The following is a 27,777-nucleotide window of genomic DNA, read 5'->3' on the forward strand; positions in this document are numbered from 1 at the left end:
ATGAGAAAAGACTTGGGGGAGGGGGGGGGGTCAGAATTATTTATGAATAAAATATATTAGACTAGAAAACTGTATGATCCTGGTTTTAATTTAATAAAAGGTTGCAGAACTGTCCATGAAGAACAACAAAATTTCTCTGTATCTGATGTGGGGGTGTTTCAAGATGGATTTGCATGCATGATCCACCACCCACTCTCTTCCTCTGTTGAAGTAAGACAAATTTCAAGTCGGCAACTGAAATTCAGAATGTTCTCCTACCTCTCCGTATGATTTCAAGATAAAGTGGCTGCCCATAATGAAATGTATGATCTTTCATGCAAGTTCCCATTTGGCAATTTAAACATATGCCAGCAGGAAATACTTTGGACAAAAAAGGATGACTTTTGTCCCCAAAACATTTGTTTGAAGTTTAGACACTTTATGTATTCACTTCAGTTATAAACAAGCAGTTAATCTTTCATACAAAATGTTGATTCTTTTTGTAAATATAAAAGCTATTTTAAAAATTAGTCTTCAAATATAATTTTTTTGCCTTGGAAAGCTGTAATTTGAGATACTTGTTCTCGACGTTTTCTGCTTGCCTCCCATGAAGGATGAAGGGCTTGCTCCAACTGTTTCTTCCCTTCATCTCGCCTCATACCTAAACCTTTGTGCTTCTGTTTCTGTGGGTGACTTTTTTCAAAAGCTGTGCAAGAATGAAAAGGCAATAATTAAAAGATTTCCTTAAAGTTGGTCTAAACTTTTAAGATTTTTTTCTCTATTATTTCTTGTGTGTGATGAGATCTCTCTGTCTCCATTCATAAACATACCAAACAGATTTGTTGTGTGCCCTCAAGTAGCAGCCCTACACTACACCTATCACTTAGTTTTCTTGGCAAGATTTGTTCTTGCCTTTGCCCAAGGTCACTTTGGGTTTCCACAATCGAGCAGGGATGTGAAACCTTATCTCAAAAAATGTATTTTAATGCTCAAACTGTTACACTATTCTGACTCTCACCAAATAACTTATTTTTAAGCTTTTTAATGTAAAAACATAATCTTCCAATACATGGTGTAAATGGAATTTCATGCAGCCTTAACAAATACATCTTTAAAATAATGGAGCCAGATGAATTTTCTAAGCACATTTTTTTTCTGGTGGAATATAAACTTCCTGAGTTATACGACACAGGCAAAGAAGTTTTTTTCTTGGATAGAGTTCAATTTTCAAGAAAGACTTTAACACAACTAAGCTCCAATATAATAGACACATTCCTGACAAACACCTACATTATATTAGAAAAAAAGTGATTTACTCTAGAGAATGCACACGCAAGATCATATTTTAATATTGTTAAACTTGGGATTATTTTCCCTATGTTAAGCACTTTTGAAAATAGGATTGGTAATAGGGCAGCACATTATCTTACAAGTAACTACTAATCAGGATGGAAGGAAAGTTACACAAGTCTGCTACAATGTATCTCAAAATTTTGAAATGTGAATAGCAACAAAGATTAAGACCAACAGCAGCACTTAAAATGAGACTTACTAGATTTATTTCTGGGAAGACTGTCTCTAGAAGTTCTAAAACACAGAAGAGATTAGATTAGATAGTGTAGTAAAAAAACATAATAACACATTTTCCTTTTAAAAGTCTATGTGCATCAACAAACATTTGATAACTGAACCCATAAAACAAATCTCAATCATATCTAAGCATTCAAGGGTTTATTTAACTGTTCGCATAGTCAAAATGAGCTTTGTAGCTTTTCTTGAATTCTTGACACAACTTCTGTTTAGATTTGCATGGCTAGACTGCATTTTTTAAAGTCTGTGAGTAATGCTTAATGTACGTACTAGTTCCTCCAGGAAAGTCTTAATATAAAAACTGATTCAACATAGTACAGTATGAAAACATTTGACCAGAGTGACTAAAGCAATAGTTCTTATACTGAATCAGTTATGACCTTTATATGGTAATTTTGCTTCAATATTCCATACACTGCTGACTTCTTGACTAGATTAATGTAATATACTCTATGTGGGTTTGCCCCTGAGGACTACCCAGAAGCTGCAGGTAGTGCCAAATGAAGCAGCTAAATTCCTGACCAGACACCAAATTTAAATCACATACCAGCTTTAAAGGAATTATGCGACTTCACTTTGCTTGTTGGCTTTTGGTGTCCACATGAATTGCATAGGATTTTTTTTTTTGGCAAGTAATACTCAAAGGTGGTTTTGCCAGTTCCTCCCTCTGCAATATAGCCTACAGCGCCTGGTATTTGATGGTCTTCCATTTAAGTATTAGTCCTACTTAGCTTCCAAGATCAGACAGGATCCGGTGCCTCTGGTATTTAGGCCATAAAAGAACAACAGTGGTTATCAATGCACTTTTGGTTGGAATTTATGGTTGTGATAATGAATTCAAATTCCTAAATTTATTTATTTATTTATAGTATTTATATTCCGCCCTTCTCACCCCGAAGGGGACTCAGGGCAGATCACATTATATACATATAAGGCAAACATTCAATGCCCATATACACATAGAACCGAGACAGACAGACGCAGAGACAATTTAACCTTCTCCTAAGGGGATGTTCGATTCTGGCCACAGGGGGAGCAGCTGCTTCAACATCCACTATGACGGCACTTCCTCATTCCAATGTCATAAATTAGTTAAATTTGCCTCCCTACTTTATAAGTGGTACCTTATCTCCTACTTGATAGATGCTGATACATCACTAGGGACCTCAATACTTGAAGGAATGGATCTCCCAATATACACCTATGTTATATATCTTGGGTCTGCTGGAGGGCCCACCTCTGTGTCCCATCAGTCAGAAAAATATGTTTTGAGAGCACATGGCAACTGGCCTTTCCTGTTGTGGCAGACCATTATGGAATGGCCTCTCCTAGTAGCCTTATTGGCACTCAAACAGCTGTCATTATGGTGCCAAGTTAAAACCCATCTGCTTTGGGAGCATGGTTATCTTTATCCAAATGTGCTTTTATCCTTTACATTATTTTGCTGCTTAAACTCTTTTAAACTATGGTATTCAAATTGCTGGGGCAGGATACATATACATTAAAATAGCCATGCTCCAGTAAAGGAAGATTTCTGCTGACGTTCAGGTATACACATGGATGTGACCCTTATACCAGAGGGATATGATCCTTATATCAGCACTATTTTTTCAAAATGTCTTGTTTTCATTTTCTGCCCTCTCATCACATAAATGTAGTCTCATTGTAAATGAGTGGACTACTATTTTTTGTTCATTTCTAATTCAAGCGAAATTAGTGTATGATTCTTCTTTGCTATTTGAAACTTTTTTTCAAGACATGGTAGAGGGAAAAAAGGAAAGACATGGAATTTTATCATCAGGGTGGGATCAGCAGTATACACCAATTCTCCTCAATCAGGTGCTGCTGCAAGAATGAACTGAAACAATTTTCCTCCCAAAATGTTATGAATTCTCTGAAGATTTCTAAAATGATTCCTTCTAGTTAACTATCACTCATTAAGAGTCCAAGTCTCAAACTTTGCCCAAAAGTTTGCAATTTACTATTTTACTACTGTTATGCACCTAAGAAGGTTAAAGAAAAAACCCTTACCTTTTCACATTTTTGGATTTGTCTGAATTAGACAATGAACAGTAAAATACAGAATCGAGATTTGCTGCTTTTGACTTCTGAGAGTTGTGTTTTGTGTCTGTGTCCTGCACCATTACAGACTTCGAGGTTTTAAACATAATTCCTTTTTTCTCTTCTCTAGGTATGGAAATGTCAGCCATTGCCCTCTTTTTTGTTCTTTTTACTTTCCCAATGAAGAAGTCATCATTACTGTCACTCTTCTCAGAGTCAGAAGACTGATTATAGAACCTCTCTTCAGTGCTGTCATCAAAATATTCCTTCACAGTTCCACTTTCCTCACTCTGACTTTGATCACTATCAGATTCATCTGCCCTGCTGTGAAGATCACCCAAACACTTCTCTCCTTCTGGACAGATTGTATGATCTGTTTGAACTGTTTGAACTTGATGGGCTAATTTAGGATGTTCTCCCTCTTGCAGTGGGAAATCATCCACAGGACACTGTTGCTCAGTGTCTTTTTTCTGTTCTTCTAACACACTAATTTGTTCCTTTCCCATGACAGTTCCTGGCTTCTCTTTCACCTTTATTTTGTTTTGGTGTTCAGCTTGCTTAAATGTTTTGTTCTGTTCTCTGTTGCTGGAATGTTGGGTCTCCTCAGGTTGTTTGGTAAGCTGTTCTTCTGATTTATGTTCTTCTGAAGAAACTGTTCTGGATGGTTTCAGTCTTGCATCTTTGAAGGCTTTTACAGCAGCTGGAAAAACAATGATTTTTAAATACAGCAGTACAGCAGCCATGCTAAAATATAATATAAATACAGTAATAATAATGACATCATGAAATGTGCTGACTATATTTTTGGGAAGATAACCCCTAGAATAACAGTAGGTAACTTCTGTGTTTTAACTATGGCATCCAGAATAAAAAGTACTTCAGGTAATATGGTAGTGAAAATCCCTGTCTGAAATGTTGAGGTGTTGGCATACGGAGTATATTGTAGTGATCCATAGACCAGAGCAAAGTTATTTTGGTATCCATGGGGGGTCCTGGAAACCCAGTGGATATCTAGGGACCACTGTAATAGCATTTTATGACTCAGAAAAAAACCCTACAAATACATGGATTAGTGCATGTTCAGCCATTGGTGGATATATTGTTTTCTTAAAGACTGTTCTGTTCTCTTTCCTAATGATTTCAGATAAATAGAATACAAAATATTTGGTCTCCATGACTATGGCAAATGCTCAGTAACTCCTAGATGTATAGTTTAAACCAGTTTTAAAACAAAAAAAAGTATCCAAATATAAATCGATTAGGTGGCCTAATTTTGGCTTACCTTTAATATCAGCAATTTTTGTCTTCAGTAGTGGATGAGCTGACAATCTAGCAATTGCTCTGTCTTTTGCTGTACAGTTGGGCTGTGAAGAAAAAAATGCAAATCATCTTGCTGAGAGTAAATAATGACCCTGCATAACCAACTACATACCATAGAACCTCACTCATTAATCCAAACAATAGTCAACTTCAACACAAATAATATAAAAATAAATTACCTACACAGCATCTTTCATCTTTATGCCATATATTGTCATATATAAGTTGACTTCATATATAATTCGAGAACAGTTTTGGGGCCAAAATTGTGGATTTTGATATGACCTGTGGAAAAGTTGAGGGTCACTACGAGGAGAAGCGAAAGTACCAATGCCAACCCAGAGACATGCCCCTGGCAGTCACCATTATTTCTCTGGCCAGGAATTCAACAAGGTCAGAAGTGGCATCATGGTGGAAACAAAGGGGGTCAGTGCTTCTTTTAGATTATCTTGGGTTGGACTAAGTTCTTGCTTTTCACCACAGAGAAGGGGGTGGCTCTTTTTTGTATAAAAGCTAATGTACAGTACTCACACTGGCCCATGGATAAGTCATCCCACTAATTTCTACACTGATCCATGAATGTGTAGGGTAAGTTGCTAAACATAAATGCTACATAGTTCTTCATATATTCACAGAATAAGGAACATGGATACACATGTTTTGAAGATGACAAGAAATACCAGTAAGATTTTTTTTCAGCCTTTAAGCTTTTATTTGAAGTACTGAATATGAAAAACAAGATCTTCTCTTACCTTGAATGGGTGAGATTATCTTCTAATAAATTAGCTGGGACACATTTTTTTAACTAAATGCGTACAGATAAAAATATATTTTCACTTATCTATCTAAAAACAATGTGGCTTTCTATCAAATATGTTCTTTTTGATCTCAGCAAAGAAACAAATGTATCTCTTTAGATTTTTTAATAATCGTGTGCTTTAAAAATCTGACCATTGTAGAATTTGATAAATAATATGGATATTATCATACTGTACTTGAATAACAGTAATGTACTATACTCAGGATCTGATGTCTGCTACTATACAGCATTTTTTTCTATAGCTATTCAAATTGTATACTAATGTATAAACTGCTTTGGGACGGAAAATGAAACAAACAGTATTTAATTAAAAAGACCAAATAAAATACTAATTTATATTTGAAATATAGTGGATAAGAAGCAAATCAATTTTTGCATGCATTTAAATGCTGAATGCCAATGCTTGAAGATTTTAAAGCCTTTGCTGGAGCGACAGTTGCTGCCTATTTTCCTTTTCAAGGGAAGCAAATATCTTTCATTGGTAGAAGAACCATAATAAACAGGCATTTTGGACATGGATAAACCTAAGATTTTGAATTGGGAATTCATTTACATCATCCATAATCGGGAGGTGAAGAAAAGTTCACGCCTATGTCTTAATAAACTTAACATTATAGTGACAAGACAAAAAAAAATCCATAAAACGGCTTCCTTTTCTGTAGTTGCTGTTCTAGGTAGTAGCCAAAAAGAAGCACATTCCATGGATTATCCCCTACCTCACACAATTCCTCACAAGATTTCTACTTAGTAACAAATGCTCTTTATGTGACAGGGCAATTAATTTGACATATACATTCCCTAATAGTAATGAAACAGAACTATTCATGGGTCTTCCATATGGTGTTTATGTGTGCACCAGAACTTTGTCATCAACATGATAACTACACCAGGCAAAGCCAGGAACAGAGTCATAAGAAATAACAGGCAGAGTGTAAAACATCCAGATTAGATATGACTGGGTCTGTCCATCTGTAGAGTGGCATCTTTCAATGAAGTTGATTTTTTTCCTCTCTGGAACCCAATGTGTTCCCAAAATCTGTTCTGATGGTTTGGGGAATCCTTTGTGGATGATTTTAGGGAACAGGGGGAATTGTATCCGGAAAGAAACATTAGGACAGGCTTCTGGAAGACTTCTGAGCAATTTCTGCTAATGTCTCAAGACAGAATGTGTACCTTTGTCACTGAAGAGGCATTAAGTTAGACATCAAATACTTAAGTCTATGAAAATATTTAAGAGCACAGTTCAAAAGTACAAATGTTTTGAAGATCACAAAGATGAATCATTTGCATTACTGGGTCTGATTTAGGCACAGACAGACAAATCTTACACCTTCATGCAACATTCCCTCATCACCAAAGTTCTCAAAGTAACCACAACCATTTTTGTTTGAACTTAGTATGTGTCTGCCATGGAAATCCATCAGGAAACAGTGGGGTTTCTTTTTACACACCCACAGTAATTTCCATTCCTGAAAGAACTGGAGTACTGTTTCGATTTTATGAATGTTATTCCTATGATAACTTATATTGTACTTTTTGAAGAAAGAGTCAACTCATTGCATTTGGTTCCAAGAAATTATTAGTAATTTTGACTAAAGAAAAGCTGAGGCAAATTGAAGGCACATACACACAAGTAAAGTTAATAAGGGACTACTCAGAACATGTACTGATTTGAAAGTGTGTAGACTTTATGAGAACACGAGTGCAAACAATTGCCGTTAGCCTTCTACATTCACCGGGATTAAGGGCACAGGACCACCATGAAAGCGAAAAACTGAGAATAAAGAAATTGCTATTTTTTAGCTGAGATAACACTTAGGAATTTCTAGAGCATTTAATTTAATTTAATGAGCATTTAATTCAGTTTCAAAGAAGAAAGTGGTTTTGCTGCAAAGATGATTATACAAGAAATTTTGGAACCATTTTATGTCCCTCCTAATGGTGATTATAAAAACAACGTAGCACTGTGGCACACCAAAGGCTCCATTTCATGTGTTTTGTGAGAGTTTGTTGTCTGGCCTCCCCAGTTTTAAGCTACCTACGAACAGCATTAAATAGGTAGATGGGGTCTAGGTTTGGAAATTCCAGTTGGTTCAAAATACAGCAGCCAGATAGGTTATGAGAACACTCAGGAGTGAGCATACTAAACAGATCCTAAAGTCACTCCACTGGTTGCCAATTCATTTCTGGGCAAAGCACAAGGCATTGTTTTTGACCTTTAAAGCCCTACATGGTATAGGCCCAGGTTACGAACAGAATTATTATTATTATTATTATTATTATTATTATTATTATTATTATTATTATTATTGACACAAAGACATAGTATGACAGCAAATGAGATATATATGCTGGATTTTGTATCACAGAATCACAAGTCAAACACTTCCCAAGCGTTTAGGACTTTGTGATGTATTTTCGGATGATGCGCGCAGATCCCAGTAAGGTAGCCTTTTTGCAGTTGACAGATTGTGATTTTGTCAATGTTTATGGTTTCCAAATGCCGGCTGAGATCTTTTGGCATGGCACCCAGTGCAGCCATTACCACTGGGATCACCTGTACTGGTTTATGCCAGAGCCTTTTCAGGTCGATTTTGAGGTCCTGATAACGGCTGAGGTTTTCCTGTTGTTTTTCATCACTTTGACTGTCACCTGGTATGGCGACATCAATAATCTAAACTTTTTTCTTTTCCACAATCGTGAGGTCTGATGTGTTGTGTTCCAAAACTTTGTCAGTCTGGATTCAAAAGTCCCACAGTATCTTTGCGTGCTCATTTTCCATTACTTTTAAAGGTTTGTGATCCCACCAGTTCTTTACTACTGGCAGGTGGTACTTGTGACATTATTGTTGTTGTTGTTGTTGTTATTATTATTATCATCATCATAATTATTTCTTGCCCGTCTCTCCTCATGGCTCAAGATGGATTACAACACTGTAAAACACACATTCAGCTAAAGACCTTTTTTTAAAATAAACATAGTTATTTATTTATTTACTGCAATATAACCCTGCTCTATCTCAACCCCAAAGGGGACTCAAAGCGACTTTAAAATTAAAACATATTTTAATTTAAACAAATTAAAACATATTTCCGTAAGATTCATATTAAAATACACAAAACAGATTAGACATAAGATCCAAGTTTAAAGGATCACCTTCTTTTGTACAATCTGCTCCACTCACTTAGATCCTCGGGGGGGGGGGGGGGGTTATTCCAACCAGCCAGACCCCGACTGGCAACAGTAACCGAGAGAATCTTTTCATCCGTCACCCCAAGACTGTGGAACAACCTGCTGGAAGAGCTCTGACAGCTAAATGAGCTGTCAGAATGTAAAGCCCATCTAAAAACTTAACTCTTCTAGCAGGCCTACCCAGCCAGTTTTAATCATGAATTTTAAACTCTTGTCCTGTGTTTTAATCTCTGTCCTGTGTATTTAATATGTATCTTTAAAGAATTACTTTTTATATGTGTGTTTATAGAGCTTTTGCAATGTTTGTGTGTTTTGACTGTGCTGTGACCTGCCTCAAGTCACGAGGAGAGGTGGGTAAGAAATGAAATAATAATAATAATAATAATAATAATAATAATAATAATAATAATAATAATTCCAGCATGACTTTATGATCAACTTCTGCTCAAAGTTGGTCATAGAATTGCACTGAAGGACCTAGAGCAGGCATGGGCGACCTTTGGCCCTCCAAGTGTTTTGGATTTCCAACTTCCACAATTCCTAACAGCAGGTACCTTTACAACTATGTCACAGACACTGAGAACTGGGAAGCCTTGGCCTTCAAGTGTTCTGACTGGAGGTCAGCAGTTATCAACAGTGCTATGGAATTCAAAGATGCACATATAGGGGGCGAAAGGCAGAAACTGTCAAGAGGAAGGTATGTCAAGACAACCCTTGTCAGGACTGCCTTTCATCTGGAAACCAATGTCATCACTGCAAATGAACATGTGGTTCAAGAATAGGTCTCTACAGTCACCTACAGACCCACTGACAAGACCTTACACTTGGAAGGCAATCATATTGGTTGAAAGTGACAGCCTATGATGATGATAATGATAGTCTGCTTCTAAAATACTACACAAAATATTATCAAATAAAAAGAGCAATAATATCAAAGCAAGAAGGAGATCCATTTCCAAGTAAATGACAAAAGTTATTTGAGGAATCATGGTTTTCACCAGCCTTCATGATATGTTTCCCATTCAAGGGAGGGGAGAATATTTACTGTGGAGCTCACTACCATCAGCTGTATTTTCAAAGACAGAGAAGCTTTTTAAAGGACTTCTAACTAGTTTCACCAAATGTGCCTCTGCTGATAGTGGAACCAAAATAAAGCCTTTCATGACACAGCCAAAAAATATAAAAACACAGATAACTACCATGGAATCCTTGGAAGACCAGAGCAAGTGGTTGAGACTCAAATTGACAGGAGCTTTGGTGTCCAATTCCAACATGCAATTAGGAATAAACTTCCAAGAGATGTGATTTTTAAAATGACCTAGATTTAGAAGACAGATCAGAAGACTAAGGACAAAGAGAACATCCAAGAAGGCAATGATGAAGAATTGGATGATCATTTACTGTCTCAAGAACGAGGACCCTAAAATACTTTCTTTAAATATAAATGAACTAAATTCGTCAAACAAGAGGGCCATCCTAGTTTATCTTGGGAGGGAGTTCCAAAGTCTGGGAGCAGGCACAGAAAAAGGCCCTCTCCTTTGTTCCCACCGAATGCAATTGAGTGGGTTGTGTGACAAAGAGAAGGTTCTCCCCAGAAGTTTGTAGATTTCTAACAGGTTCAGAAGACAAAATAAATGCTATTACATGCTTCCCAGCAGTATTAGGTCTGAATTTTATTAACAATTTCTTTGCTCAATCTGATGATGTTATATGTGAGAAGCAATTATTCACTACTACATAAAACAAACACAAGACAAGTCATACCATTTTGCAGATAATCTCAAAATCAATGTCTTTCCCAAGTGCTAATTTGGTGACTTGATCCGGTTTTATTTCCTATGGGAAAAAGAGGGAGAGAGAAAGTGATAGTTAATTACCATGATGTTGCTTCATAACAGCAATGATTAAATCTTCTAATTCTAATCAGGACAGACTGCAACTGATCACACTGAAAAAAACGATCACCAAGACAACGTACTGTATATACTCGAGTATAAGCATAGTTTTTCAGCTCTCTTTTTAAGACTGAAAAAGCCCCCCTCGGCTTATACTCGGGTGAGGGTCCTGGTTGGCTCATATTTGGGTCAGCTTATACTCAAGAATATATGGTACATTTATTATTTTTCTTTATTATTGTTGCTACTATTACATTTATTTTACTTTATTAATAATAATAATAATAATACATTTATTATTTCACTCTGATCTTATTATTATTGCATTTATTATTTTACTCTATTTATTATTACATGTATTATTTTCCTGTATTTATTATTATTATTATTACATGTATTATTTTACTCTATTATTATTAAAAGGATACATAAGCACATTTACATTGAGGAAGATGAGAATAATGATTTGATCAGAGTTGGACATCTTATCTTAAATAACAGTGTTATGTAAATATTTAAAAACATTGAACCTACTGATGCCTCAATTAATTTAATTTTATTGGTATCTATTTTTATTTCTGAAATTTACCACTCTCGGCTTATACTTGAGTCAATGTTTTCCCAGTTGTTTGTGGTAAAATTAGATGCCTCGGCTTGTATTCGGGTCGGCTTATACTCGAGTATATACGGTAAGTAGTTTTACACCACACCCACCAGAGTGGACAATTTGGTTAGATACTAAGTCATATTTTCTGCACCTGGGCACCCCTGAAACCCATATTGGAAAATAGAAGATTAAAAACAAAACCTAAGATAGCTGGAAATCTATATCTGGTTTTAAAGAAAAATTAAGTACTAAATATTCTTTTAATCTATTTATTAGGGGAGATGGAGTGCAGCCATACTTTTAGATGTTCTAGGAAATGCACTTATTCCCCCCACCCAAAAAAAAAAATTGAAGGGAGTGGGTGGGATTGACAAAAGAGTCCTTACAGCCTCAGCCTTGTCCACCTTAGGGTAATTACCACTCTTCCCCAACATCTAATCACCGCCCTTTCCAATTTCTTCAGTGAACATTGGACCATTCTTTCCTTTCCCCAGCTTTCCAAATATTTAATCTGCACTACATTCCCAAACATGTAGGCCACTGGTAGAGATGCAAACTAAAACTGGCATTCAATAGTTCAAAATAGTTCCCGGAGTCCCCTTGTGGTGATAGGGTGGGTTACAAATAGTTACTATTATTATTCTCACCTTTAAACACCAGAACTAATAATTTATTTTATGCAAAATCAGCATGTACAGAGTAGCCCCCCATTCATTTTAAGAAGTCGACACATTGTTTCAATAATAAAGCAAGAAAGTTTCAATAATAAAGCAAGAAAGAGGCCTGTGCAAAATCTTTCTTCCAAATATACTTTCATTGATGGGCATTCTAGAGTTACCAAATACACTCTTGCTTCTTTTTTTAATCCTCAGAGACAGAATTCACAACAAATTATAAATTATGCTTTTCTACAAAGGCTAGTTGTGTGGCAAACTATGGTAATTTTATTATTGTATTAACTAGGTGGCATGCCTGCTGATTCGGGGAATACACAAATTTTCAAACCTGAAAGATTGACTTAAAAATTGTCTTTAAATAAATTTGATTATTATTATTTTTTAAAAAGAGTACCACCCATTTAGTTATATTCCTACTTTCTCCCAGGTTGGACTCAAGGTAGCTTAAAAGACAGAGAATGCAAGAAAACATATACAGTTTATGTTTATATATAAACATTCAAAATAAAAAATTAAAACAGTACAGCAGAACCAACCAAAACCTCACTATAAAGCAGAGCAAAAATTGTAAAGCACCATAAAGTCTTCTTTGTTAAAATCATTTTCCAAAAGCTTGTTAGGAAAAGACTTAACCTGTCGCCAAAAGGGAAATAAAGGAGGAGCCACCTGAACCTTCCTTGGGAGGGGGTTCCAAAGTGTGGAAGCAGTCACAGAAAAGGTCTTTTCTCCCACCAGCACCTATCTATCACCAGTGAAGGCAGTGAGATAGAGAAGTGTCTTTCTTACAGGCTCATATAGGAAACTGTTTTTGTTCTTTTGTTCTATGATTCTATGATTCTTGTGTGCCTTCAAGTTATTTCTGACATATGACAATGCTAAATTCTATCATGGTGCTTTCTTGGCTAGATGTATTCATAATGGGGACACTGCTTTTGCCTTCTCTGTGGTTGAGAAAATGTGATTTGCCCAAGTTCATTTAGTGGGTTTCCATGACTGAGTGGGGATTCAAGCCCTGGTCTCCAGAATCCAAGTCCCATGCTCAAACTATTGCACCATGCTAAGTTTCTATATGGGAAGACATAAACCTTCAAGTAGCCTAAACTATTTGAACTTGCCCTATTTCTGTGTTATTTCAATCAACAACAACAACATCCAATGGAAACATAAACTACTGATACAATGTAATGGTGCCATTTAACTTGCAGGGCAGTTTTCATCCTGTGGGACAAGAGAAGAGTTTTTAAAATTGATTCCCTCTATCCTACAGCCTCACATCCTTTTTTCCATATTGTTCTGGGAGATGATCCAACCCGCTCAAACATTAGGAATAGGAAACTGATAAAAAAAATCTACAAAATCATTTACTCCAGTAGATTGAAATCTATTATGTACCATTAGATCCCACCTTGTATTCTTCTGTCCACTGGCAATTCCATAAGGTGCACAATCCAAATAAGACTGAATATAAAGTGAAAAGAAGAATCTGGAACTATTTCATCTAAAGCGCTCTAAATTATTTCCCAAAAGGTTAGAAATATGGATAGAGTTTAAGGTTCATTCAGTTTGCTGAACTTTAGTTTACTGAACTTTTAAAATTGATTGTTTATTGCATGATTAGTTGTGAAAAATGCAAACAATGCACCAAAGTGGGAATTGTTGATTTGAAATAGTAGTGGGAAAATATTTTGTAATAGCATGCTGATGCAATTTCCAGTCTTGTGACTGCTACTGTGGTCAAATTTACACTAAGCTTTGCAGATGGAAACATCATTTAAAGTTCACTGCCAAGCACAGGAAAAACACTCTCATTACTTCTAAAAACTATTTTACCAGCTGCATATTTTATGATTCACACTGAGTTCAACAGTATATCTGCCTGCCCCAGAGTCAAAAGAGCTGATCTGAATTTGATATCCAGTCTCAAAATTCACATTTAAAACCTATCCTAATGATTTGCTAAGTTCAAAACAACAACAAAGTGAGACTCCATCTTGTAACACTGGGGGAAGTGCTCATATCATGGAATTGCACTGCAACAGAAATTAGGTTTAACTAATAGAGCTGGGCACAGGACCTGGGAAATGTAGCCAAAAACCATTTCAGCCACACATTGTATTTGTTGGCTGTGTAAAGTCACAATCTACAGGAGTTACCTGGGAAATCTAGCCAAAAACCAATTCAGGCATACTTTGTATTCATCGGCTGTGTGAAGTCACAATCTTCAGGAATTACCCGTAAAATAAGAATAGTTACTTGTTTTATGTGAATACTGAGAGACTAAACGAGGAATGGAATATAACCTTGTGTACTAGGTACATCATGTACAGTCTGAAGAAGAGAATCCAACGATAATTTTACAAGTACATCAGATGAGTGTGGACATATTCCTGAAAATTTTATTCTGTAGGCAAGAAAACAAAATAATGTATATTCTTTGAGATGGCTAAAAGGGAGCTATGTTAGTTTTTGTACAAATAAGAGAGGGACAGAAAATAAGAATCTTGTGCCATCTTTTGTGCATAACAAACAACTTCCTCAGATATACTGAGGAAGTAATTCAAGGTTCAGTTTTATATACATAGCTACATACTTGTGGGATTAGAATTAGAGAAAAATGGAATAATAACAACACAATTTTAACACAAGTCATAAAATCTCACTACACTAGCCCTCTTCTAACGTGGTTGTTGGAGGCCACATTTAGCCAACCTTGATGTGTTTAGAACATCCACTGTAGTTTCTCTATTGTATTTTGTTAACATGGAATAAAGAGTGACTAAAAATGTTGTTACCACAATAGCAAGATGGTGCCATTTCAGAGCAAAAGTGAGTCTGAAGAGATGCTGTACATTTCTTTAGTTTATGTTTATTTCCTAGTTTTCTTAGTTTTTTTAGTTTTAATTGGGAATTATAGTGGTGATATTTGAATGACCCAAGGAATCATGTTGGTTACCTTCTTTTTCCAGAAAATGAGACTGATTAACTATACGGTTCATAGGAATATCTTTTTTCTGGATGTCAGTGTTAGGATATTGTGATATACCTTTTCATTCTATGTCCACAAACAAAAATATTCCAGAAAGTACTAACTGTGGGGACTATTATCAATATGAAAGAAGGTTAATGATCATATTAAACTCCACAGGCCTTACTGCCAAGTAACTATGTATAGGAAATAAGTAGTTTGTTTAATATCATGCCACCTTTTCAATTTAAGTGGCCAACTTGAGAAGGTCCAAGTGCAATTTTTATTTATTTATTTATTTATTTATTTATTTATTTATTGCGTCACTTCTACCCCGCCCTTCTCACCCATCAGGGGACTCAGGGCGGCTTACAATATAAACATACACATCAAAAAACAGTTTTCATCACATTTAAAAATCCATCGAGATTAAAAATTACAATAAAATTAAGAATATACATTAAAAATATACATAATTATACATTTAAATATACATTTAAGGTGCTTTCCATGTCCAGGTGGGGTCTGTCAGTAGGTCATATATTCATATCTCATTTTTGCTGCTACTCATGCTCAAATGCCTGGTCCCATAACCACGTTTTTGTTCTCTTTCGGAAAGACAGAAGGGAGGGAGCCTGCCTGACTTCAATGGGGAGGGTGTTCCATAGGCAGGGAGCCACTACTGAAAAGGCCCTGTCTCTTGTCCCCGCCAGCCGCACCTGTGAGGCTAGCGGGACTGCGAGCAGGGCCTCATCTGATGATCTTAAGCTTCGAGGTGGGTCGTAGCGAGAGACACGTTCGGATAAGCTGGGCCAGAACCGTTTAGAGCTTTATAGGCTAAAGCCAGCACCTTGAATTGTGCTCGGTAGCTAATCGGCAGCCAGTGGAGCTGGCGTAACAGAGGAGTGGTACGCTCCCTGTACGCTGCTCCAGTTATTAACCTGGCAGCCTCCTATTGGACTAATTGAAGCTTCCGAACAGTCTTCAAAGGCAGCCCCACATAGAGTGTGTTGCAGTAGTCTAAACGGGATGTAACAAGAGCGTGGACCACCGTGGCCAAGTCCGGCTTCCCAAGGTACAGTCGCAGCTGGCGCACAAGTTTTAACTGTGCGAAGGCTCCCCGAGCCACTGCTGAGACCTGGGGTTCCAGGCTCAACAATGTGTCTAGGATCACCCCCAGACTGCGCATCTGTGCCTTCAGGGGGAGTGTGATCCCATCCAGCACAGGCTGTAACCCTATATCCTGTTTGGCCTTCAGACTGACCAGGAGGACCTCTGTCTTGTCTGGATTCAATTTCAATTTGTTGGCCCTCATCCAGTCCGACACAGTGGCCAAGCACCGGTTCAGGACCTGAACAGCCTCCTTAGTGACATGTGGGAAGGAGTGACAGAGCTGGACATCATCTGCGTACAGATGACACCGGACCCCGAAACTCCTGATGATCTCTCCCAGCGGCTTCATGTAGATGTTAAACAACATGGGAGACAATACAAAGCCCTGCAGGACCCCATAAGTCAACGGTTGTGGGGCTGAGCAGGCGTCCCCAATGACACCATCTGGGACCGACCCTCCAGGAATGAGTGGAGCCACTGCAGAACAGTACCTCCAAGTCCCATTCCCGCGAGGCGTCCCAGAAGGATACAGTGATCGACGGTATCGAAGGCTGCTGAGAGGTCCAGCAGAACCAGCAGGGACACACTCCCCCTGTCCAGTTCCCGGCGAAGATCATCGACTAAGGCGACCACGGCTGTCTCGGTACCATGCCCCGGCCTAAAGCCAGACTGTGCTGGATCCAGAAAATCAGTGTCATCCAAGAATCCCTGGAGCTGTGAGGCAACCACATGTTCCAAGACCTTGCCCAAGTAGGGGAGATTGGAAATAGGCTGAAAGTTTCCGAATTGAGTAGGATCCAATTATGGCTTTTTCAACAGCAGCCTGATCACAGCCATTTTTAGGCTCGCTGGAAACCTGCCCTCCCTCGACCAAACCCCCTCTGGTTTCTCTCACCAGCCAGGATGGGCAGGGGTCTAGGATGCATGTGGTTGGTCTCGCCTCTCCAAGGATCTTGTCTTGTATCTTTTTCCATACATCATAGACCCACTGTGGGCTGAACTGCCCCTACATGTAAATTGGAAGTTGTCATAAGTCCACTTCCTGTTTTTTTAACAAAATAAAATAAAACCTCTTTTCCCTTTGTTGGAATATGATACAGAGGTGAAGTGCACAGAGTTTTAATGGAGTATCACATATATTTGAATGAACGTCCCTTGGGAGCTGAAAAAAACAAAGAAGTCATGCTGCCCACTTCTCTGTTTTATGTTGACTAAACCACAAAAAGTGCACCACATTCTCACTCTTGATAAAATAACCAGCAGTTTATTCATTATACAAAAAAGTTGATTCATCCTTCTGGTATGAGAACTGAAATAAAAGATAGTTTGGATGAAGGACAAGCTGCCCTTACTTCAGATAAATCAGAAAGACAATGTGATTTTCGTTAGTTAAGGAATTGGAAGCAGATGCTTTTACGCAACTCACACACACCAACAGTTGCCACGAGGGAATGCATTAGGTGCTATTTTACATGTTTCCTCTTGCTCCCTTCAAATACTGCAGCACACACAACCTGTTCTTAATAGACAAAGGTACATGCAAAATGGTTAGTACATTTTCTTTCACATTTTAACAAAGGTAACCAGGGTCTTTTTCCTTCCCTCAGTCTACCCTTATGAATTAAGATGACTGTAAGAAGAAGAAAAAACTAAAGCAATGACATCATCCGAAAGTTTAAAACTGGAAATTATGATCTGAGCTTTTAAGAAAGTTTATAAAAATGTTAGGAAGTAGTCACATATGGGAAATATAATTTACTGCCTTTCCTCTGGGATGCAAACATCAGTTAGCAAGATGACAATTTTGTGGTAATTGTAAAAGCAGTAGTTCTTCAAATTGCCCTTCTCAACCGACTGCAGGAAAGTATTTTGGCTATCAATGCTACAAAAAACAAGTTAGACAAAAGGAAAAAGCTAGGTCATAACATCATAACATCATTCAGTGGGGCAATCACAAAAGCCAAAATTATATGATTTGAATTTTCCATTTCCTTAGAAATCCTTCCATTTTTCAGTGTCAGCATTTGCTCGGAACAGTGTCTCTTAATTTTTACTTGAAAGATATCCCATAATACTCCCCCAAAGTAAAGGAATTAGATTTAAATAAGAAACAATATTGAGGATAAAATATCAATACATTTCCCTAGTTTCGACAGAAGTAACTTCAATGTTACTTACTTTTAGGTCAGGTGTGCAACCTGTAGTCTTCCAGAACAAGACGGCCGGCAACTTCTATCATTGCTCATCACTAGCAATGCTGGGTAAGACTAATGCAGGGATCAGTCCAACAACATGTGGAGGATTGGTTACAAGATGCCCACCTCTGTTCTAGATGCTATCAATGCAATTAGCAGTTTGATTGCTTTCCTGCTTCACTCAAAATCAATACAAATCAGACAGTAATGATGTATAGGTGATTGCTATTTCTATACTCTACTGACTTTCTATGGACTTACTGGTGTGAATCCATTTTGGTTCACAATAAAGAGAAACCATGGCCAGTTTCTTCTAATTACCCGAAATGTAATTTTATACATTTAGAACAGTCCCAAATTCATGAGCTGGGTGATGAGAAATATCCTAAACACACATCATATCTGTCTTAGCCTTTTTCATGCAAAATATACAAGGTGCTTCAAAAAGATGGACCTGATTTGAAATCGCTAGATCTCTGAAACTACAAACCAACAAAGAACTCTTACTATTTGAAAGGATGGGGTATAGATCTTCAAATGCTACTGCTCGATGCTCCTTCCAGTGCACAAACAAACCCTACCCTGTCACTCACAAGATGGCGAACTTACAGCACAAGGCATTTTGTGTTCTCCACGGTCTTGACGTTATCTGCACAGCAGGTGGAAGGCACATCAAGCATTTATAAAATGGTTAGTAGAACTTGATAATTCATTAAATTGTTTGTATTTTTTGAGTAATTGTAACATGTTGTCATCGTGTATTTTGAAACCACTTTGAAACTGAGTTCCTTACTTTGAAACATTCTGTATTACAGAAGCGAGATGTCCAGTTAGCAATGCCCAATTCAAGTCCTAGATGTAAAAGGACTCACCAAGCCACTCATCATGTGAATGGTATACAGAAGGAAATTAAATTTCAAAGCTATAGTATTATTTGCCATTAGTCTTGATTAACCCTCAATCAGGCAGATGGGACAGTTTAGCCTTGCTGCCATATTATGCTAAAGACATTGGACCTAGTCTAATTTTCGAAGCTGAGCAGGATTGGACTTGATTAATTCTTGGGTGGCAAATAACCAGGGACTCCAAGTAGGGTTAGAAAATAATCTTGTTTGTTTGTTCCCATGCAAAGTTATCAATGTTAGGCTGCTGGAAATAAAAGGTAGTGTCCTATGTTCCCTAGGTTATGTCTTGTTGCAGAATTCACAAGAACTAGAAGGTAGATGATTTATGGCATTTCCACCTGGTAAGCTGTAAACAATATCACCCAGTATTAAGCACCTGTCACCCACACGTTCTCAGACAAATACTGGCATAAACAGTGATGATCTATGAGATACAAAGCTAGGTTTATCTTAAGAGATTGATCCATATTTCACCATGTATGTTCACACAAACATTGATTCATTGTCTGTTTCATTCTAAGGGCAACTACTCATGGCACATCTCACTGTCATTAACATTGACTCCAACAAATCTCTTGACTACAGTCAAGGGGGGAGGAAGAAGCGTCTCCTGGACAAGGCTACAAAATCCCATGGCCAGTTTCTTCCAAATTCATAATCTTAATTAAGAGACCACTGAACCAGAATACTTAACAGTATAAAAGTTTTATACGAAATTTTATACCACATCATATATTAGGAATATATAGAAAACTACAATAAATACCTACAGTTTTTTAATCATGTCAGAAGTGACTTAAGAACATACTGCAAGTTGCTTCTGGTGTGAGAGAATTGGCCATCTACAGAGACTTTGCCCAAGGGACACCCAGATGTCTTATAATCCTGCTAGGAGGCTTTTCTTATGTCCTTGCAAGCTAAACGTACAGATGGAAGCTCACCCCATCTTGCAGATTCGAACTGGCAACCTTCAGGTCAGCAGTGCAGCCAGCACAAGGGTTTAACCCACTGCACAATCGCAGTTCCTAACTAGTTATAATTCCTTGTTACACTATCGCAGAAGACAAAGAATATTATTGTATCACATGCTCTTCATTCACAATATACTTTCCATTGTTATTTTTGACATCTATGAAATGAATCATGCAGAGGGGGAACTAGCTAGGTTCACAGTGTTCTTTGTCTCTTTCCTGTGTTTTAAAATATGTGTTTTATACAGTTCTGGCAAAACGAAGGCTGAAGAATCTAAAAACAGTTTTCTGTTCCAATAGCTTCAAAAACTCCTGCAAACAATTAACCCAGTTTTTTCATCCACGTAGTTGGAATTTTCAACAAATGTTGTTTCCCCAAAATGAAAGGTATTTCTAGCTTTTCCATTAGTAATGATGAATATTTCAAAAACATCTGTTTACTTTAAAAATCCATTAGGTTTTTAAAATAGTAATGAAGTATAAAGTCTAAGAAAAAAAATGCCTTGGCCAAACCATTTTGATGTAATATATTCTGAAAGCCAATTTGCTAAAGTTAAAATTTTTAATTTGATTTAATGGTTAATGACAGGAACTTCTCAGGTAGAATCATAGAATCATAGAATCATAGAATAGTAGAGTTGGAAGAGACCACATGGGCCATCTAGTCCAACCCCCTGCTAAGAAGCAGGAAATCGCATTCAAAGCACCCCCGACAGATGGCCATCCAGCCTCTGCTTAAAAGCCTCCAAAGAAGGAGCCTCCACCACGGCCCCGGGGAGAGAGTTCCACTATCGAACAGCCCTCACAGTGAGGAAGTTCTTCCTGATGTTCAGGTGGAATCTCCTTTCCTGTAGTTTGAAGCCATTGTTCCGTGTCCTAGTCTGCAGGGCAGCAGAAAACAAGCTTGCTCCCTCCTCCCTATGACTTCCCCTCACGTATTTGTACATGGCTATCATGTCTCCTCTCAGCCTTCTCTTCTGCAGGCTAAACATGCCCAGCTCTTTAAGCCGCTCCTCATAGGGCTTGTTCTCCAGACCCTTAATCATTTTAGTCGCCCTCCTCTGGACGCTTTCCAGCTTGTCAACATCTCCCTTCAACTGTGGTGCCCAAAATTGGACACAGTATTCCAGGTGTGGTCTGACCAAGGCAGAATAGAGGGGGAGCATAACTTCCCTGGATCTAGACGCTATTCCCCTATTGATGCAGGCCAGAATCCCGTTGGCTTTTTTAGCAGCCGCATCACATTGCTGGCTCATGTTTAACTTGTTGTCCACGAGGACTCCAAGGTCTTTTTCGCACACACTGCTGTCAAGCCAGGCGTCCCCCATTCTGTATCTTTGATTTCCATTTTTTCTGCCGAAGTGAAGTATCTTGCATTTGTCCCTGTTGAACTTCATTTTGTTAGTTTTGGCCCATCTCTCTAGTCTGTCAAGATCGTTTTGAATTCTGCTCCTGTCTTCTGGAGTGTTAGCTATCCCTCCCAGTTTTGTGTCGTCTGCAAACTTGATGATCGTGCCTTCTAACCCTTCGTCTAAGTCGTTAATAAAGATGTTGAACAGAACCGGGCCCAGGACGGAGCCCTGCGGCACTCCGCTTGTCACTTCTTTCCATGATGAAGACGACGCATTGGTGAGCACCCTTTGGGTTCGTTCGCTTAGCCAATTACAGATCCACCTAACCGTAGTTTTGTCTAGCCCACATTTTACTAGTTTGTTTGCCAGAAGGTCGTGGGGGACTTTGTCGAAGGCCTTACTGAAATCCAGGTACGCTACATCCACAGCATTCCCTGTATCGACCCAACTCGTAACTCTATCGAAAAAAGAGATCAGATTAGTCTGGCATGACTTGTTTTTGGTAAATCCGTGTTGACTATTAGCAATGACCGCATTTGTTTCTAAGTGTTCGCAGACCACTTCCTTAATGATCTTTTCCAGAATTTTGCCTGGTATTGATGTGAGGCTGACCGGACGGTAATTGTTTGGGTCGTTCTTTTTTCCCTTCTTGAAGATAGGGACCACATTCGCCCTCCTCCAATCTGCTGGGACTTCTCCCGTTCTCCAAGAACTCTCGAAGATAATTGCCAGTGGTTCTGAAATAACTTCCGCTAGTTCCTTCAGTACTCTTGGGTGTAGCTGATCTGGCCCTGGGGACTTGAATTCGTTTAGAGAGGCCAAGTGTTCCTGGACAACTTGTTTCCCTATTTGGGGTTGGATTTCCCCCAATCCTTCGTCCATTCCGTGTTGCTGAGGTTGAAGATGGCTTTCTTTTTCTGAGAAGACCGAGGCAAAGAAGGCATTAAGTAGTTCTGCCTTTTCCCTGTCCCCTGTCGCCATCACCCCATCTTCTCCTTGCAATGGCCCTATCGCCTCCTTTTTCTTCCTTTTTCTACCAACGTAAGCAAAAAAGCCTTTTTTGTTGTTTTTTATGTCCCTGGCAAGCCTGAGCTCATTTTGCGCTTTAGCCTTGCGAACCTTTTCCCTACAGGTGTTGGCTATACGTTTGAATTCTTCTTTGGTGATTTCTCCCCTTTTCCACTTCTTGTGCATGTCACTTTTGAGCTTTAGCTCAGTTAGAAGTTCTTTGGACATCCATTCTGGCTTCTTTGCACTTGTCTTATTTTTCTTCTTTGTTGGCACTGTTTGCATTTGCGCCTTGAGTATTTCACTTTTGAAAAACTCCCATCCATCCTTAACTCCCTTGTTTTTTAATATCGGTGTCCATGGAATGCCGCTCAGTAATTCCTTCATTTTTTGGAAGTCAGCTCTCTTAAAGTCCAGAATGCGTGTTTGACTTGTCTTAGTTTCAGCATTCCTTTGTATTGCAAACTGCAGGAGCACATGGTCACTTGCCCCTAAGGATCCAACCACTTCAACTGTATTGATCAGGTCTTCCACATTTGTTAAGATTAGATCAAGAGTTGCTGATCCCCTTGTTGCCTCTTCTACCTTCTGGACCATAAAATTATCTGCAAGGCAAGTGAGGAATTTGTTGGACTTTGTACTCTTGGCTGAGTTTGTTTTCCAGCAGATATCGGGATAATTGAAATCGCCCATGACTACTATATCTCTTCTTTGTGCCTGTTTGGTCAGCTAACCTGTTTAGTTACCTGTTTGGTAAGTTATAGGTATCCTATAACTGCACATGGATAGTAAATAATTCAGAATTAACACTCTTGACAACTGTTAACATCAATGAAAATGTCTGAAATTTGAGAATACGTGTTTGTAACATTTTTTGGATACATATAAAGTTTAAACATAAGAAAGAGAGTTCTAGATAGAAGATGGCTCATATACATTTTTTATGAAGTACAAATACCAGCTCAGGCGAAAATAGTACCTAGTTTATGCCTCTCATCTTCCGCAAGCATATTTTTGAAGAACCATTGTCAAATTTTACATGTAAGGATTGTGAATATAACTAACCACAAGTTATATTGAAAACTTTCAAATAACAGTTTTAAAGGTGAGTCCACGTGCTTCAATCCTTGAAAATTGCAATGTTATGAGCAGATTTTTGCTCACCTTATTCTTGCAAACTAATACAAGTCTCCGAAAGTCACCTTTGCTATGGTAAGAAGGCCCCACCATGGATGGGTCTTTTCCCCAATGCAAACCACAAACACATTGGCACTTTCGAGCAGGTATTAGCCACCAAAGAATCTTTAAAAGACATTCTACATTCTTCTTCCTATCTTCTTCTCTGCCTCAAAGTATGTTTTCTTGCCTTAAGACAGAAAAGAGGGAAGGCAAGGTTGGGTCACCCACCTTGTGAGTGTTCTCCAACCTTTTTACAAGGTAAGTAAGTAAGTAAGTAACTTTATTTTTGTATCCCGCCACCATCTCCCCGCAGGGACTCAGGGCAGCTAACATGGGGAAGAGGCCCAAACCAATGAACAAAGTACAGCAATTAAAAACATATTAAAGACAAGGGTGGGAAATGCAGCCGCTACGGGTCAATTTCAAAAATAAAATAGATATTAATAAAATTGCATTATTTGAGGCATCAGTAGGTTAAATGTTTTTGAATATTTATATAAAACTGTAATTTAAGATAATAATAAGACTTTAATAAGATAAGACTGTCCAACTCTGAATACCTTTATACTCAAGTATAATCCGACCTGAATAGAAGCTGGCCAGACCCTCACTCGAGTATAAGCCGAGGGGAGCTTTTTCAGCCGTAAAAACGGGCTGAAAAACTAGGCTTATACTTGAGTATATACAGTAACCATAAAACTCATTTAAAACATGAAATGAATAAAAAATATAATAAAATTAAAAGGGCCACCAGGTGGGTGGAAGGGGATAGTGTAGAGGGGCCATTTAAACTAAGGTGCTTGGGGTGGGGACAGACGTCCAATTAAATATAGGGAAAGGGAACAGTGTGAAAGATGTATTAATTTAAATTTAGGTCATGTGGATTAAATTATTCAAAAGCGCAACGATAAAACCAAGTTTTTAATTCCTTTTTGAAGGATGCAAGGGTGGGTGCCTGCCTGATCTCCCTAGGGAGGGAGTTCCAAATCCGGGGGGCCACTACTGAGAAAGCCCGCTCCCTCGTCCCCGCCAGCCGAGCTTGCGATGGAGGCAGGAGCAAGAGAAGGGCCTCCCTGATGAACGAAGAGATCGTGCAGGTTCATAGGGGGAAACACGGTCACAAAGGTAGGCGGGTCCCAAACCGTTTTAAAATTAACACTTATTAATCAGCCTCATCACACTACAGCCTGGATCCACTTTAAATTCAGTTTCTGCATCCTGCAGAATTCTGGGGTTTGTAGTTTAGTGAAGCCTAAAACTTGTCTGGCTGAGCGGTTTAAAGGCCCCTCCCTAAAGTGGATCCATGCTCTAGTGTGATGAGGTTGAGAATTCAAATTCAATTATTGGTGAACTGTAGTGCTCAAAAATGCCTTGAGGAGCACTCATGTGTTTTTGACTGAAAGTGTGTTGTCGAAGGCTTTCATGGCCAGAATCACAGGGTTGTTGTGTGTCTTCCGGGCTGTATGGCCATGTTCCAGAAGTATTCCCTCCTGACATTTTACCCACATCTATGGCAGGCAACCTCAGAGGTTGTGAGGTATATGGAGAAACTGAGCAAGGAAGGTTTATATATCCGTGGAAGGTCCTGGGTGGGGGAAAGAACTCTTGTCTGTTGGATGCCAGTGTGAATGGAAAACACACAACAATCCTTTGACTGAAAGCTTTCCCTGTTATAAAATTAACTCTCTACAGTGAAATACTGAATAGAAAAAATGCAATGACAATTTGTATTTCTGAGGAGGAGAAAGAGATGGACATCTGCAATACACCACATTTCTTAAACATACATGCCGTTGCACAGAAAGCAACAATAGCATCCAACTGCACCTACACTTTCTGAAATTCTGTTCACCCAGATAAATTTGGTAAAATGTTATACATATACATACACATGACAATGTAAATCTATATGTTTTTTCATGATCAGACTTGCTTTTATGGCTACAACTGGTGTTGAGAAAGGTTTACAAAAAAGTTTAAAAAGAAAACACATAAAATCTGAAATATTTGCTGTCTATGGGCAATGCTGAAGAGGATATTTAATCTACTTTTCATTAATCCTGAGAGAATTTCTGAGTTTGAAATACTTGTAAGAATTAGTATGAACTATAAAATTAGTATTGCCCATTTGTTTATGGTAGAAAGCTGAGCATTCATTAACAGGGAAAAATCACATTCCTGCAGTTTAATGTTATGGTTAAGCCTCAAAGATTGTTCTTGTATTTTGACTTTTAAAAGTATAAACACTGCACAAAGAGAAGACATTGTATAACTATGCTATTCATTACAGAAAAGTTCTGTCACACAAGAGTCTGCCAGGCATTTAATGGGCCAATATGTCAGTGTAAGAGAAGTAAAAGAGACTCACAAATGTTAATGAATGCCCTGGCTACAGAAGAAAAAAATTCTTTGGTTTCAATTCATTTTGTCAGTTACTGCTGTGCATATTAGGGCAGTGACTACACCACATAAAAATGTAAGGAGTTGGCAAGTGGGAAGACTAGGAACTATGATGTCAACAACCAAAATGGCTAGCCATGCTTGTGCGAAGCATAAGCACTCAGAAGAAATCATTTAGTACAGGAATTAAAACTTGGGGCACACACTGCTCTTGGAAACAAATATATATTTAGCTTGGCAACTCTTAAAAAGTCAAATTTGTCTAGCACCTTGACAGTTACACTAATAAACAATAAAATAGAAATTTCAAATAGCTACAAAGCTAGCAATCTGGTACACTCCCAGAAGTTATATTTATAGTCATCCATACAAGATCTAAAAACTGCTTATTTGAAGGACACTTCAAAGATGACCAACAGAGATGTTCTAGATATTCAAGACATGCTTTCCACTACCTTCATGGCTTGAATTTCTTCCAGTAATCTCTGTACACGTTTTTGATTTTTCAACACTTCTTCTTCAGTGCCCCTGAGGGAGGAAAGTATAAAATTAATACTTTTGATAGTGTATGTCTGTATGTATATGTCTGTCTGTCTGTCTGTCTGTCTGTCTATCTATCTATCTATCTATCTATCTATCTATCTATCTATCTATCTATCTATCTATCTATCTATATTACACTCAGTTTTTATTGGCTGTGTAATGAATTATGATAGTAATTGGTAACAACACAGCACTTCCAGAACACAGTACTTCTCCACTTCTAAAATATAATCTTATTTGCCCCATGTATTTCAGCTGCCTGGGAATTGTTTTACCCCCAAATGATATATATATAAATATTGTGACATTTTTCAAATCAATGGCATGGTCTTTCCCTAGCATTGTGTGAAGGATGAGACTAGAAATGTCCATTTTCTGGTTTAAACAAACTACACTTTGTTATGTTTGAAGTAGCAACAGTAATAGCAATTCTTTAATTCCACTACAAAGACCAAGCAAGTTCAAATTCATAACAAACAAGATAAATTAAGAGCATAAGGTCAAACAGGCAAAAAGTTATCTGTTCTCTAATTCTGACCACCTCAGACAAAAACTGGTAAAAATAAATATCAAACTGGAATTCTTATTTTCTTATAAGAAATTGTTATAAAATTGGGTAGATTTTCCAGGTAGATTCAATATTAATGGACTAATCATATGTTGTCAAGTTTTTCTGTAGACTGCATAAGAGAAAAGAATGTGCTTCATGGATCCTACTTCTTGGTTACTGCAGCAACATAACCTTGTGATATAAGGAACACCAGCAAAGCTACTTTGGAGCATCAGAGGTAAAAGCATTGAATTTGAATTAATACAGTCTGCAATAATTTACAACAGTAAAACTCTCCAACATTACACAATAATTTTATGTTATGTCCAAACTTATTAGCTGACAATGTATCAAAAATAAAGCCTTCCAATAAATATATTGTAGAACTGTGACTGATATCCTATCTGGAATTATTTATTTCCCCTTCAACAGCTATATAGCAATGTGCACACTAG

General features: G+C 37.9%; 1 protein-coding gene across 3 annotated transcripts in view; it reads right to left on the reverse strand.

Moving 5' to 3' along the window:
- Window positions 1-70: 70 nt before the first annotated feature.
- The window catches only part of srfbp1 (serum response factor binding protein 1), a 65,302-nt gene continuing 37,595 nt past the window's right edge, over window positions 71-27,777 (reverse strand). For 2 of the 3 annotated variants that reach the window (XM_003223036.4, XM_008114052.3), the window contains 6 exons: window positions 26,685-26,757; window positions 10,727-10,798; window positions 4,913-4,994; window positions 3,601-4,330; window positions 1,532-1,566; window positions 71-685 (listed from right to left, as the gene is read on the reverse strand). In XM_003223036.4, the coding sequence (XP_003223084.1) occupies window positions 507-685; window positions 1,532-1,566; window positions 3,601-4,330; window positions 4,913-4,994; window positions 10,727-10,798; window positions 26,685-26,757 (1,171 nt within the window). In that variant the 3' untranslated portion in view covers window positions 71-506. The remainder of the gene's footprint in view (window positions 686-1,531; window positions 1,567-3,600; window positions 4,331-4,912; window positions 4,995-10,726; window positions 10,799-26,684; window positions 26,758-27,777) is intronic. The other variant, XM_062972153.1, reaches the window with a different exon arrangement.

Source organism: Anolis carolinensis, chromosome 2 (assembly GCF_035594765.1).
Source record: "Anolis carolinensis isolate JA03-04 chromosome 2, rAnoCar3.1.pri, whole genome shotgun sequence".
Taxonomy (NCBI): Eukaryota; Metazoa; Chordata; class Lepidosauria; order Squamata; family Dactyloidae; genus Anolis; species Anolis carolinensis.